The sequence below is a fragment of the Bombina bombina genome, chromosome 9 (assembly GCF_027579735.1).
Source record: "Bombina bombina isolate aBomBom1 chromosome 9, aBomBom1.pri, whole genome shotgun sequence".
Lineage (NCBI taxonomy): Eukaryota > Metazoa > Chordata > Amphibia > Anura > Bombinatoridae > Bombina > Bombina bombina.
The window spans coordinates 147,950,533-147,965,749 of NC_069507.1; the positions used below are offsets into that span (position 1 = coordinate 147,950,533).

The window sequence follows — 15,217 nt, forward strand, 5'->3', positions numbered from 1 at the left end:
TTGGTTTACAAACAGATATAAGATAAGGAAGCATGTGTGTACATAAAAGTGATAACAAAATGAGATCTGATATTATCTGGAAGCTTAACCCATTGTAATAGACTGTGGTTTAAAACCACAAAACCAGCTAATTCATATACACAAATAAACCTGAAAATGCATTTTCTCATACATTTTATACTCTGCGGCTGGTATAGCAATTAATTGAAAATACATTAATGAAAAAACAATATTAAGGTGTACTGTCCCTTTAAATATATTCTCTTGCCTGAACAAAATTTAAACTAAAGGCTATTTAAATTGCCATAGAAACAAATACTACAGTATCAATTGTACTTCCTGCTAATGTACTTGGTATTGCAAACACATTAGTTAGTGGAGAGGGATCATGCATCCCCCCGCATATGAAAAGACTCATTATACAAACAAAAGCAATCTGAAGTCTGTAGACATCAGTATACATCTAAAACGTTGGGGCTTGGTTAGGAGTCTGAAAATCAGCACAATGTTAATTAAAAAATAATCAAAACTATAAATTTTTACAAAAACACTCCCAGATGGGCTATATAAATGGACCATCTACAAAACATGTATGCAAAGAAAAATCTAGTGTACAATGTCTCTAACCCCTTTGAAAGGGTTATTGCATGCAATAATGACATTTTTCACTTTTATGTTCCTTTTTAAAAAACTGGCAAAAGTGGTGCAGATTAGAGGCTTTAAACAGGGTATGTCACAGGACTACAAAACTGTGAAAATGTTGCTAACAAATTGTTAGTTTTCATGTTTTTAAAATTTATTTTGCATGCATATCTTTGCAAGGAATTGTTGATAAAAAAAAATAGTCCTTATAACCCTTAAAAAAAAATCAAAGCTTCAAAGCAAGCAATTGTAAATATTTAAAAAGTTAAATGGTTTGAAATATTTGAAAACAAATGACAGATTAAATTGTAATATGTCAACATTGTCTATTAAACTTATATTCTTCCATATTGTCAGCAAGTGAATTTTGTACGGATTTCAAAAATGTGTTCATATTTTACATATGAGCTGCCAACCACATTTTTTCCCAATCTGTATAGTCGTTTCCTAGCCAAGCAACAATGCAAATATTACAGCTATTTTTTATTTCCTACCAGTAATTTAAAGGGACAATCTAGTCAAAATGACACTTTCAGGATTCAGATAGGTCATGCAATTGTAAACTGCTTTCCAATGTACAATTATCATCACATTTGTTTTGTTTTCTAAGCATTTTTAGTTGAAAAGTAAACCTAGGTTTCCTAAGACCTCCTCTGAATTTTGACAGTTTTTCACAGCTAGACAGTGCTAATTCATGTGTGCTATATATATATATATATAACATTGTGCTCACATCTGATGGAAATATTTATGAGTCAGCACTGATAGGCTAAAATGCAAGTCTGTCAAAGCAACTTATATAAGGGGGCAGTTTTAGGTTTAGATACAAGGTAATCACAGAGATAAAAAGTATATTAATATAGCTGTGTTTGTTATGCCAAACTGAGGAATGGGTAATAAAGGGATTATCTATCTTTTTAAACAAAAACAATTCTGGAGTAGATTTTTTCTTTGCATAAATGTTTTCTGATCTATTTATATAGCACATAAAGTTTTTGTTTTTTTAAAAATATATAGCTTTGCTTATTTTTAAATAACATATTGCTCTGATTTTCAGACTCCTAACCAAGCCCCAAAGTTTTATGAGAATACCCTCAGCTACCTACTCCAGCTTGCTCCTGTTTGTGTAAAGGGTCTTTTTATGCAAAAGAAGGGGGAGGGGGGGAGTGTCTTATTTCCCACTTGCAGTGGACTTTCCAGCTACCTTTTCAACAGAGCTAAACTGAGAGCTTCTAAGTAAGGTTTTAAACAGTTTTATACTGGGTTTTTATATCAGTATCTGTACATCTTATGTCTATTACATGCAGTTCTATAAAAATGAGTGTATACTGTACCTTTAAGCACTGGGCTGTTCAATGAAGCTGAATAACTATGCAAACAAAGAATAAACTATATTAACATGCACTAATAGCCAACCCGTAATCTGTTGGATTTTTTTTTCTCTTTTTTCCACAGCACTATACGGATCAGTAGAAAAGGATGGCATATGTTGCTTAATTTCTGTTTTAATACTTCTGTGACTTTTGCTGTATTTGCTGGAGGAATCAACCGAACGAGTTATCCAATAATATGTCAATCTGTAAGTAATGATTTAAACCTGTCTATTAAGATTATGGAAATGTTACTATGCAGCTTCCCAGTAAACCGTACAAAGGTTGTTCTGCTCTGATGATAATCACAGGCTAAATATTGGTATAAGGTGAAGAAAAAAGGATAAAGGTATTTTTAGTTCTTAGTATTTACTGTATGAAGCGTATATCTACTATAACAGAGAGTATGTATTAGGAGTGCTTGTAATTAAAGAATTATGTCTGTGCCAGCATGTGCACTAATTTGCCAGAGCATTTAAATATGTAATGTAATCGCTAAACTCACAAAATTATTGTTTGTTTGTCCTTAAAGGGATATGAACCCCCCCCAAAAAAAATGTTTAGTGACTCAGACAGAGCATACCATTTATTAAAAAAAGTTTCCAATTTACTTCTATCAAATTAGCTTTGTTCTTACGATATTTTGTGTTGAAGAGATACTTAGGTAGGCATCTGGAGCACTTTATGGCAGGAAATAGTGCTACTATCTAGTGCTTTGTAAAGGGATAACATTCTTGCAACACTGCTTCCATATAATGCTCGAGAAATGGGTAGGCTCCTAAGCATACCTTCTTGCTTTTCAACAAAAGATACCAAGAGAACGAATAAAAATTGATAATAGAAGTAAATTAATACTGGCCATTCTATTTTTGGATTACGAAATCTGGAGGTCAATGAGGCAGATAAGTATTTTGTCCTGTTTTTGGGAGATAACAATTTTGAACTTCTGGGGTATTAACAGCAGAAGCATTTTGGGATTGTGATCACTTAAAAAATGCACTGACAATACAGGCCGACGTTCAGAAAACGTTATCTACCAAAAACAAGTGAAAGCTTGTGATTAACCCTTACGTGTTTAAAAGGACATTGTATTCTAAAATGTCCTCTTTAATGTGTTCCCAATAATCAGTTTGACCTGCTAAAGTGTATTTAATTGTTTGTAAATATTTCCTTTATATTTATTTGTTATTTGAAATAGATACTTTTTCCTGTTGTTTTCCCACCTATAATAGGGATAAACTGATAATCGGAGTTTGGAATTTCTGAAATAATCTGTATCGGCCAGAAACTTACGGATATTACCGATATGGAGCAAATCAAAAGAAATTTAGATCTGTGTACTTCAGGGAAAGTATGTAGTTTTAAGTGACACAAATCATTACACAAATCATCCATAGCACATATAAGCTGGACATAGGATAGCATCTAATAATAAATAGCACTGATAACAGAGTCCAAGCCCAGGTGTTCCTGGGAGCTCAGTTACCAACTACCATACCCCCATTGGCAGGCCTGTAGATGGACTTGCATAAACAAACATATACGATTTGTTAAATGGAAAATGTGATATTTAAGGGCAAGTAAAGCTACATAGTTTCTCTGAAGTACACAGAGCTAAATTACTTTTGATTTGCTCATAGGTGTCAGCAATACATCAAATCAATCTGCTTGCTAATTGCTGTCAGAAATAGAACATTATTTGTTGCATTCTGATACATTTTACACATTTGCAAAACATTTCCCTAAAGATGCTATATTTGATGATTTTGTAATTTAAATATTTTATTTTCCCCTTTGATGGGCATAGAAAAAACCCATAAAAAAACAAAAATAATAGTTCAGGCACATCAATTAAATGTCCACAACAACAAACCTTGAGTAGAAAGCTATGCAGTATAGGATACTAGTATCAATATTCTCTAGCAGTGGATAACAATTCTCTGACCATTAGTTGGCCCTGTTAGTCATGTATAAAACTGCCCATAAGTGACATAATAAAGAAACTTATAGTCCACTCCTCAGTACCAGGGAAGGCATTTTCAATCCAGTAAATATATGAGCATATTAAAAATTAAAGCAAATAAATAAATCTAGCACTAATATTACAGCATGTCCTTTCTTTCCCTGTCAAGTGGCAGTATATATATATATATATATATATATATATATATATATCAAAATAACAAGAGTATTGCATTGAGCAATGATACTTTTTTTATTGGACTATCTATACATTTATAAGTTGACAAGCTTTCGGAAGAGTTCCTTCCTTTATCAAGTCTAAAGCAATACTGATCAGTTCAATGGAATTTACAGATTGTGGGCGCCATGTACTAAGGCGTCAATTTTTTCGCACAGACCGTATCGAAATAACCCGCCGGCATTCGCACCATGCGGATGGCACTTCGTTACATGAATGTACTAAAAACCAAGCCGTAAAATTTCGCGTCTATTGTGTGTCGAAGACAATCGGATTATTGATAACTTTGAAGCTTCGTTCGGCGCGAAAGAGCAAAGTTAGAAGATTATTCGGCGCTCGTAAGAAGATTATTTGGGAGAAAATTAGTGACGCAGTGAGTGCTCAAGGACCCACTAAAAAAGATATTGAGTCCTGCAAAAAAAGGTTCAACGATATCAAGCGTCAAACTAAATCCAAAATTGCCAAAGAAAAGCAATATGCCCGAGGTACTGGAGGCGGACAACCTTATGTCGCAGATTTGACATTGGTTCAAGGTATTCTGCTATTTCATTGTAAAGTTGCATAATAGCTTCTCTATCCAAACGGAATCTCTGGATAATCTCTCGATCAGAAATGCTTTCCAAACCCATACGTGGAAGGAAAACTCTAGGGACTCTAATTCTTCTACCTCTCCTTCTCTGCAAGTTGTTAACCGGTGCCTGTATAGCCCTTCTTCCTCGTAATTGAATTAATCGGAAAAGAAACATGTGTAAAACTGTCTCCATCTTCATTCACTGATCCAAAAACCAATAATGCTACAATAGTAGTCTAGTCCTTTCACTTAAGTACTTCTACCTGGCATCAGGTTGATAACCCCTATAGTTTTCTATTGTATTCGCTACCTAAATGGTCGCGAAGGAAATCACGCAAAGTTACAGTGAAAGTTGGAGCGGGCGGATTAGTTGTAACATTCATAATTTCCGATTACAGCGAATTTACGTGCGATCGAACATGTAGTAAGTGGAAAAAGGCTTCGGAACGATGAGTTGAGTAAAATTACGATCGCTGATGAAAAATAGTGGATTTTCGAGCAGATCGCAGATTGATACATACGAGAAGCAGATCGTGAGCAAATTTTGACGCGGAAATACAGACGGACGGTCACTTCGAAGCTTAGTACATGGCGCCCTGTATCTTAAAACACAGAATAGCTAAGAAGACAGAAAGTGCAGGGAGAGGAGGAGGTGTCGTAAAAATCATGAGGGGGGCTTAGGTAACAGGCAGACAGTGTCCAGTGTAGGAGAACAGACAGGGGAAATATATAGCTTTACATAGAGCATATACTGACATAAAGTTATATATCAACATTGAATCAATATCTATAAAAATGTGAAATTGTATATACAGGGGGAATACAAAAGTTAAAAAAAGACAAAAGTGCGGACATAGGCTTACCTGTGTACCTATGTATAAAGAATGTGGAATATACAATGTAATTGACTAAATGAAAGTACATTACAAAAAATTTTGATAATGTGTTAAGAATCCAGAGTCCACATTTAGTCCAGAATTAAACAGGTTGAAGTGCATTATCATTTTCATTTCAAAGGTTTTTCTTTCCATGGTGTTTTTGAAGTTGCCTCTGAGAATTTTGATTTTGAGGTTTTGGAAGGAGTGGTCAGGTTGGGTGAAATGGTGACCAACAGGGGTGCAGTATTTTGTTTCACAGTGGTTTTTGATTGAGTGTCTGTGTAAGTTCATCCGAAGGTGCAGTTTTTGGCTTGTTTCTCCAATATAGCATCCCACTTCACATGCAGTGCAATGTATCATGTATACCACATTTGCAGATATGCATGAATATGCTCCTTTAATGTTATAAGATTTATTATTGTGATTTGCTGTGCTGCTTTCACAAACGTGTTGACACAGTTTGCAGAGAGCTTTATAGCAGCACTTGGTTCCATTCTGAGTGTTCTTTTTCTCAAGGGGTAGCTTCCTATGAACTAGTTTCTGCTTTAGGTTAGGTGGTTGTCTGTATGCCAGGATTGGGGGTTTTGGAAAGATTTTTTTGAGTGTGGGATCCTCTAAGAGTAGTGGCTGTAAGTCTTTTATGATTTTTTGTATCCCTTCCACAGCAGGGTTGTATTTGACTACTAGTGGGATACGTGATATGTTTTTCTTCTCCCTGTATTGTAGTAAGTTTTCACGTGGAGTATTGAGGGCAGAGTTAATTTTTTTATTTATAATCCTTGTTTTGTAACCTTTTTCTCTGAATGATTGGGACAGTGTGATGAGGTGTTTGTCACGGTCCTTGGTATCTGAGCAAATTCTGTGGTATCTTGTAGCCTGACTGTAGATTATGGATTTTTTAATGTGATTGGGGTGGGAGCTGGAGCTGTGGAGGTAGCTGCATCTATCTGTTGGTTTCCTGTATACAGATGAGTGCAGTTTTCCATTTGTGATGGATATTGTTGTATCCAGGAAGCTGACACAGTCTCTAGAAAAGTTCATTTTAAGCTTGATTGATGCATGAAATAGATTAAATGAATGTTCAAGGTTTTTTTCTCCTTCTGTCCATATGATGAAAATATCATCAATGTAGCGAAAGTATTTGAAGGGTTTGTGAGGGTGAGTGGCTAGGAATCTCTGCTCTAAGTCAGCCATGAAGAGGTTTGCGTACTGTGGTGCCATTTTGGTGCCCATGGCTGTTCCCATGGTTTGTAAGTAGATGGAGTGGTTGAAGATGAAATAATTGTGAGTAAGTATAAATTCTGTAAGTTTACTGACTGTAGAAGCACTATATGTCTGGTTAGGGCTGTTGGAGGAAAGAAAGTTTAAGCAGGCATCAATACCATCTTTATGTGGAATATTGCTGTACAGGGATTCCACATCCATTTGTTAAGAAAATCAGTGGTGTCTTTTAAAAAGCTAGTGGTGTTAATAACTAAGGGCTTAAGAATATTCTCCACTAGGCCCGATAGTTGTTCAGTCAGAGTGTCCATGCCTGTTATTATTGGTCTTCCTGGGTTCCCTGGTTTGTGGATTTTTGGGAGCATGTAGAATGTCCCTATGCTAGGGTTAGAGGGCACCAGTTTGTCCATTTTATGTTGCGTGTGTTTAGGGAATGTTTTAATTAGTTTTCTAAGTTGCAAAGTGTATTCCTGGGTGGGGTCCTTTTCCAGTTTTTTGTAATAAGTTTGATCTGATAATTGTCTATTTCCCTCTGTGATGTAGTCCTGTGTATTCATGATCACCACTGCTCCTCCCTTGTCCGCAGGCTTAATGGTAATATTTTCATTATTTCTTAAGTTTTTTATAGCGTTTTTTTCTAAGTGTGAGAGGTTATACATTATTTTTTTCTGCTGTGTGTTGAGCAGAGATGCAGTTCTCAACCGGAAGCTTTCAATATAGCTGTCCAATTTTGTGTTGCGTCCTGGTGCAGGTGTGAAGATTGTGTTCTTTTTCTTTCCATTGTAGTCCTCCATAGTGCTGGTATTTTCTTTGTCATAGAAGAATTCTTTTAGCCGCAATCTCCTGAAGAATTCTTCTAAGTCTGAGTACAGTTGGATTTTGTCTAGATTTGTACTTGGACAAATCTCCACAGCACAGCTCCAGCTCCCACCCCAATCACATTAAAAAATCCATAATCTACAGTCAGGCTACAAGATACCACAGAATTTGCTCAGATACCAAGGACCGTGACAAACACCTCATCACACTGTCCCAATCATTCAGAGAAAAAGGTTACAAAACAAGGATTATAAATAAAAAAATTAACTCTGCCCTCAATACTCCACGTGAAAACTTACTACAATACAGGGAGAAGAAAAACATATCACGTATCCCACTAGTAGTCAAATACAACCCTGCTGTGGAAGGGATACGAAAAATCATAAAAGACTTACAGCCACTACTCTTAGAGGATCCCACACTCAAAAAAATCTTTCCAAAACCCCCAATCCTGGCATACAGACAACCACCTAACCTAAAGCAGAAACTAGTTCATAGGAAGCTACCCCTTGAGAAAAAGAACACTCAGAATGGAACCAAGTGCTGCTATAAAGCTCTCTGCAAACTGTGTCAACACGTTTGTGAAAGCAGCACAGCAAATCACAATAATAAATCTTATAACATTAAAGGGGCATATTCATGTATATCTGCAAATGTGGTATACATGATACATTGCACTGCATGTGAAGTGGGATGCTATATTGGAGAAACAAGCCAAAAACTGCACCTTCGGATGAACTTACACAGACACTCAATCAAAAACCACTGTGAAACAAAATACTGCACCCCTGTTGGTCACCATTTCACCCAACCTGACCACTCCTTCCAAAACCTCAAAATCAAAATTCTCAGAGGCAACTTCAAAAACACCATGGAAAGAAAAACCTTTGAAATGAAAATGATAATGCACTTCAACCTGTTTAATTCTGGACTAAATGTGGACTCTGGATTCTTAACACATTATCAAAATTTTTTGTAATGTACTTTCATTTAGTCAATTACATTGTATATTCCACATTCTTTATACATAGGTACACAGGTAAGCCTATGTCCGCACTTTTGTCTTTTTTTAACTTTTGTATTCCCCCTGTATATACAATTTCACATTTTTATAGATATTGATTCAATGTTGATATATAACTTTATGTCAGTATATGCTCTATGTAAAGCTATATATTTCCCCTGTCTGTTCTCCTACACTGGACACTGTCTGCCTGTTACCTAAGCCCACCTCATGATTTTTACGACACCTCCTCCTCTCCCTGCACTTTCTGTCTTCTTAGCTATTCTGTGTTTTAAGATACAATCTGTAAATTCCATTGAACTGATCAGTATTGCTTCAGACTTGATAAAGGAAGGAACTCTTCCGAAAGCTTGTCAACTTATAAATGTATAGTTAGTCCAATAAAAAAAGTATCATTGCTCAATGCAATACTCTTGTTATTTTGATATCTAAATCTCTGGACTAACACGGCTACTCCAATCAACGTATATATATATATATATATATATATATTTATATATATATATATATATATATATATATATATATTTACTTTTCTTTTAACCCTTATCTGTAAAGTGTACCACGTGAGCGTATTAGCCCTGAAAAAACGATATTGGTCTATCCCTACTGAAAATATGAGTAACAAACATGTTCTCTGTAGTTTTTTTTTTTTTTTAGGAAGAGATAGATTTTGTATGTGGAATAGCTGGCTGTGATTATTCACCCGCACCCCCCAGCCATAATTAGCATTTCAGTACCTAACATAAATAAAACTAGCAGGTCTGCATTACTTGCAGACTCAGCCCATTGTTATGGGCAATGTACTAGGTGATGGTTTTAATGAGAAAAAACTGCTATTAAAAAAAAAAAAGAAGAAGAAACAATTTCCCATTAACTTAATACTCTGTAGTAGATATTGCAAGTGATTTGGAAAACATGAAGGGGAAACAAACTTTATAGTGCAGTGTCCATTTAACCGCTGCAAAATAATTAAACACAGACCATTGCCAGGATGATTCTGAACAAGATACAGCCATTGATTGGTAGCTACATGAATATACCGCACGAGATTAACTTTCTAATCAGGGGTGGAAATGCAGGGGTCAAAAGCAAACACGATAAGTCAACCAACAGATTTTCATAATTTCCTTTACTTATTGGGGCTAAACATCGTACCAATGTACTTAAAATACAAATAGCATGGAATGGTGCTAAATGTTATTTGAATAGGGGTATGAAACCCAGATAATTTATGTATTTGCTTATATATTGTTCTTCTTTTATTAAATAGTATTAATGCCTGACTATTACCAGTAACAAATTTATATAGCAAAAGACTGTTTAGTTCCTGTATCATCTTTGTATACCAGTATATGGCACCTTATTGAAAAGTCAGCGTTTGCATATTAGTAGCTGTGGCACATTAGGGGCTAATACTTTTAGTAAGACAGAGACAACACTGAAGGGTACATTAGCAGAAGCAAGCACAGGGAAGCACTGTGGTATAAGTTCTAGTAAGTAAAGCTGTATTACAGCTCGCCGGTGCTTCCTTGATCCTCCAGGCTTTGCATACTTCCCTTATCTGCTTCATGGTTCTACGCCTCCCATTCATTGCGCGCCATTGAGTTTTATTGGGGAAAAAATTAACGCGGTTGCTATATTCTAACTTCTGCTATTTGCACAGGTCAGGCGTAAACTTTTTACTTTTAACTTGTAATACGCACGCTGCCCGATGCACGCAACAAATATACTTGTAGCGGAGTTAGTGTGTGAGCTGTAGCGATAAATAGCGCTCCAATCGTAATCGTAAACGCTGCCCGATGCACGCAACAAATATACTTGTAGCGGAGTTAGTGTGTGAGCTGTAGCGATAAATAGCGCTCCAATCGTAATCGAGCCCTAAGACTTTTTCCGCAATGTTGGGCTAGGTCATGCAATAAAGTCAGATTTAGTGCAGAAGCACCTAAGTATGCACTTGTTTTGGCTTGTTTTATCATGTATATTTCTGCAACTGAATAGATTAACAGCGTTGGGTTTGATTATAGTGTAGCTGTGCTTACTTTTACTGGGATTGCTTTACAAGAGCTTGGATACTCATGAATAAAAATGAATGTTTTTTATTTATTTATTTAATGTTCCAGAAGGCAGAAGCCTTTCAAATCAGACCAATGTATTTATTATGCAGTTGTATCTGCCGTGTTTTGAGTTTTATATTATACTTTTAGAAAAGATTAACGTAAGTCATCTCATTTGCACAGATCGCTATAGATGATCTTTCAACATTAGCTAGTGTCGTTGACTTTGCATAATCCACGTTGTTGAGCTAATGCATTTATATGTTCAGTTTTTGTTTTTAATTTAAAAGTGATTCATCTTTTATAAGAGGAGCGCATTCAAGAAGATCCAAAAAAGATCTTAAGATTTTCACTTAAACCACTGAGCCGTGAATTTTGTTGTTATTGCATTCATATTTTATTATTTTGGCTCCGTCACATTTCAAAAGTAGAAAATGTCCTGATTTTTAAATGTAGAATGCTTAGAAAATGCATCATTTTTGGGTCTTGGAAAATGTTTATTCAACATTTTAACAAATTAGTATGAATCTCAGTTTTTAGATACAAACTGTATGCTGTATGTGCTTTACATATGCTTATTGTGACTAAATATTTATTGGTATAAGACTTGTGCAGCCCAAAAAAATTAGTTTTGTCCTAATCTTTTGTAACGAATATTCAGAGAAATTTGTTTTCCCAGATATTCATTGGCTGCACTATTTGCAATACTGAATATTCCTAAATTATTTACATTTTTCTTCTTTAAACCAATTTAAATGTTCCTAAGGTACAGGTGAAAAAGCTTATACTTACCTTTAGCGTGCTGGCGAGCCGTGCTTAAACGCTACTCTTTTTCACAGAGCCCCAACGACACTTATAGGCTTAGCGCAGCGTCTCCCAGTGGCTGCACTTAAAGGAACATGAAACCCAAAAAATGTATTTCATGATTCAGATAGAGAATACAATTTTAAACAACTTTCTAATTTACTTCTATTATCTAATCTGTTCTCTTGGTATCATTTGTTGAAGGAGCAGCAGTGCACTACTGGTTTCTAACTGAACACATGGGTGAGCCAATGACAATCAGTTTATATATGCAGCCACCAATCAGCAGCTAGATCCTAGGTTCTCTGCTGCACATGAACTTTCCTAGATAAACATTTCAGCAAAGGATAACAAGAGAATGAAACAAATTAGATAATAGTAGTAAATTGGAAAGTTGTTTGAAATTGTATTCTCTATCTGAATCATGAAACAAAATGTTTGGGTTTCATGTCCCTTTAAGTGCCCTTTAAGGACTTCCTCCTTTGACGCAGGTGCCGTGCTAAGCCTCCTATTAGTGTCCGTGTCTCTGTGAAGGAGAGGAGTGTGTTGGAGCGGCTCCCCAGTGCACTAAATGTAAGTACAGTATGTAACCCCCTTAAAGGTAATTGAAAGAAAACAAACAAATACTGATAAATTTTGTTCGTATTCTGTAGCTTTTTTAAATGTTGTTGGTGCATTCATTCAGATATTAATTTTGTTAAAACGAAACAAATATCTGTTTTTTTATTATGAATTTGCATTCGTAGCAAAACAAATTCACATCACTTATTGGTATATATATTTGGTTGCACTGATGCTAAAACAACATTTGTAAAAATAGTAAAGAAAAATGTATTTACCTTCAGATTTTGCAACTTTTTTGGGGGGGGAAGTGTCTTTGATAATATTATTACATTAAAGAAGACAGGGGCTTAGGTTACAAGTGGAGCTCAAAAATAAGCCTTTGCTTATTTTTGCTGGAACACAATTCATGCCATTTTTATTTTTGTACTCTGATTAGATGTTCATGGTTAAAGGAACATGAAACCCAACAGGTTTTTTTTCTTGATTCAGAGAAATCATGCAATTTTAAACAACTTTCTAATTCACTTCTATTATAAAACATTTTTTCGTTCTCTTGGTATCTTTTGGTGGAAAAGCAGAGACGTAAGCTCAGGAGCATGCACGTTTCTGGAACACTATATGGCAGCAGTTTTGCTCAAATTGTATCTATTTGCAAAAGCACAAGATAGCTGCACTATTTCTTATCATGTAGCGCTGCAGACACCTACCTAGGTCTCTCTTCAACAAAGAATACCAAGGTAACAAAGCAATTTTGATAATAGAAATAAATTGGAAGTGGTTTTAAAATTCCAAGCTCTGTCTAAATTATAAATGAAAATATTTGGGTTTTATATCCCTTTAATATTTATTAAAGGAGAGGGGCAACTTTCCCTTAGGGCCTGCACTAAAATTCATGTCAGATAACACTCAAGCTCAAAAGTTACATTTCAGTACTGATGTTTTTCATTTGTTTTTCTCTGTGCACTTTAAACGTAAATTTAACACTTTAAAACTTTAAGTGATGGTAAACTCTCACCTTTTTTAAAATCAGATACGTAATGTTATTGATATTTTAGATGAAGTTTAATTCATCAGTTGTAATGAAGTTGCGCTATAACTTACTTTTTGATATAGATATGAAATTCAAATTCTCAGCGCTCCGCCGCCCATTTCATAAGCAAATTTTTCTGTGAGCTAACGGTTTGAATTGCAGTCCAATCAGTGCTCTTTTGTTATAGCTAGAGTTTAAGTTAAATTTTCCTTCCCCTGTATCATATGATAGCCATTAGCCAATCACAAATTCAGTTTAATTTTCCTTCCCCTGTATCATGTGATAGCCATTAGCCAATCAAAAAACAAAAAAAACATACATATATACTGTGAATTCTTCAACATGTTCAGTAGAAGCTGGTACCTCAGAAAGTGTGCATCTAAAAAAAATGTTCGCACTTTTTAAAATGGTAGTGAATTGGAAAATTGTTTAGAATTGCATACTCTGTCAGAATCATGAAAGTTTAATTTTGACTTTAGTGATCCTTTGACCTTTACCTCGATTTTTTTCTTCCTATTTAACCATTTGTTTCACATTTATTATGTCTTAAAGGGCCATATTATTGTGAAAATGACATGTTCTAATCTGTGAGAGCATATTATTTTAACACTAGTGACACTGTAATGTTATGTGTTTAACCCCCCTGATTGGATCAGCAGCAGTTTCTGATTGGACCAGCAGCACATAGCATTACAGCATTACTAGTGTTAAAATGACATGCCCTAACAAACTATATTATGTAGTTTTAACACTATTATAGCCCTTTAATTCACTCCCATTCATTTAATTCTACATACATTTAATTTGTTTTTGAATGCACAACAGCAAGCTTAAATAATTACTACCAGGTTTACAAAGGTGTTACAAGGACATGAAACACAGGCATTTTCTTTAATGACTCAGAGCATACAATTCTAAACAACTTTCCAATTTACTTCTTTTATAAAATGTGCTTCATTCTATTGATTTCCTTTGTTGATGTTATAGCAATACGATACAGAGTTAGCTGAACACATTGGTTGAGCCAACGAGAAGAGACATACAGTGGGTATTGAAAAGAATCACCCCCCTTGAAAATAATCACATTGTTTCTTTGCAGCCTAAAATAAAGACAGACACAGTTTTTGTTTATCCAGTTGTAATTACTCAGTGCAACTTATAATATCCAAGTGGAAGATATAACACCAACATGTCAGGCAAAAATAAAGACAATTCAAAAACAGAATCTGGGCTCTGACTAGGCCATGCAAGAACATTCACCTTTTTCTCCTTCAACCACTGTGTGGTCATTTTTTATGTGTGCTTTGGGTCATTGTGATGTTGGAAGGTAAACCTTCTTCCCATTGACAACTTTCTGGCAGAGGGCACCAGATTTTCCTCAAGAATTTGACAATATTTTGCCCCATCCATTATTCCATCTATCCTGACAAGTGCTTCAGTGCCTGCTGCAGAGAAACACCCCCATAACAGGATATTACCACCTCCATGCTTTACTGTAGGTATGGTGTTATTTGGATGGTGAGCTGTATTTAATTTCCTCCAGACATATCGTTTGTTGTTGAGGCCAAATGATTTAATTTTAGTCTCATCTAACCATAACTCCTTTTTCCATGTGGCCTCAGAATCTTCTAGGTGTGTTATGGCAAAGCTCAGTCGTGACTGCATGTGGCCTTTCTTGTGGAGTGGCGTTGTTCTTGAAACCCTCCCATACAAGCCACATTTGTGTAGAATTTGTGAAATTGCTGTCACATGCATACAATGACCACTCTTTGTCCTAAATTCCTGCAACTGCTTCAGAGTTACTGTGGGCCTCTTTGTAGCCTCTCTAAACAGTTTCCTCCTGGCTCTTTCAGTTTGGAGCAATGTCCTGATCCAGAGAGGGTCTGTGTTGTACCAAATACCTTCCACTTCTTAATGATATACTTCACTGTGCTTCTAGGCATTGTTAAAGTCTTTTAGATTTTCTTGTATCCATCTCCTGACTTGTGTCTGTTCACAACATTATCCCAGAGATCTTTTGATAGTGCCTTGCCACCC

The 15,217-nt window shown here is 35.5% G+C and overlaps 1 protein-coding gene across 1 annotated transcript in view; it reads left to right on the forward strand.

Annotated features, from left to right (window-relative positions):
- Positions 1-15,217, forward strand: part of ADGRA1 (adhesion G protein-coupled receptor A1) — a 662,711-nt gene that overhangs the window by 367,422 nt on the left and 280,072 nt on the right. The window contains exon 4 of the mRNA XM_053692424.1: positions 2,098-2,221. Coding sequence (XP_053548399.1) covers positions 2,098-2,221 — 124 coding nt within the window. The remainder of the gene's footprint in view (positions 1-2,097; positions 2,222-15,217) is intronic.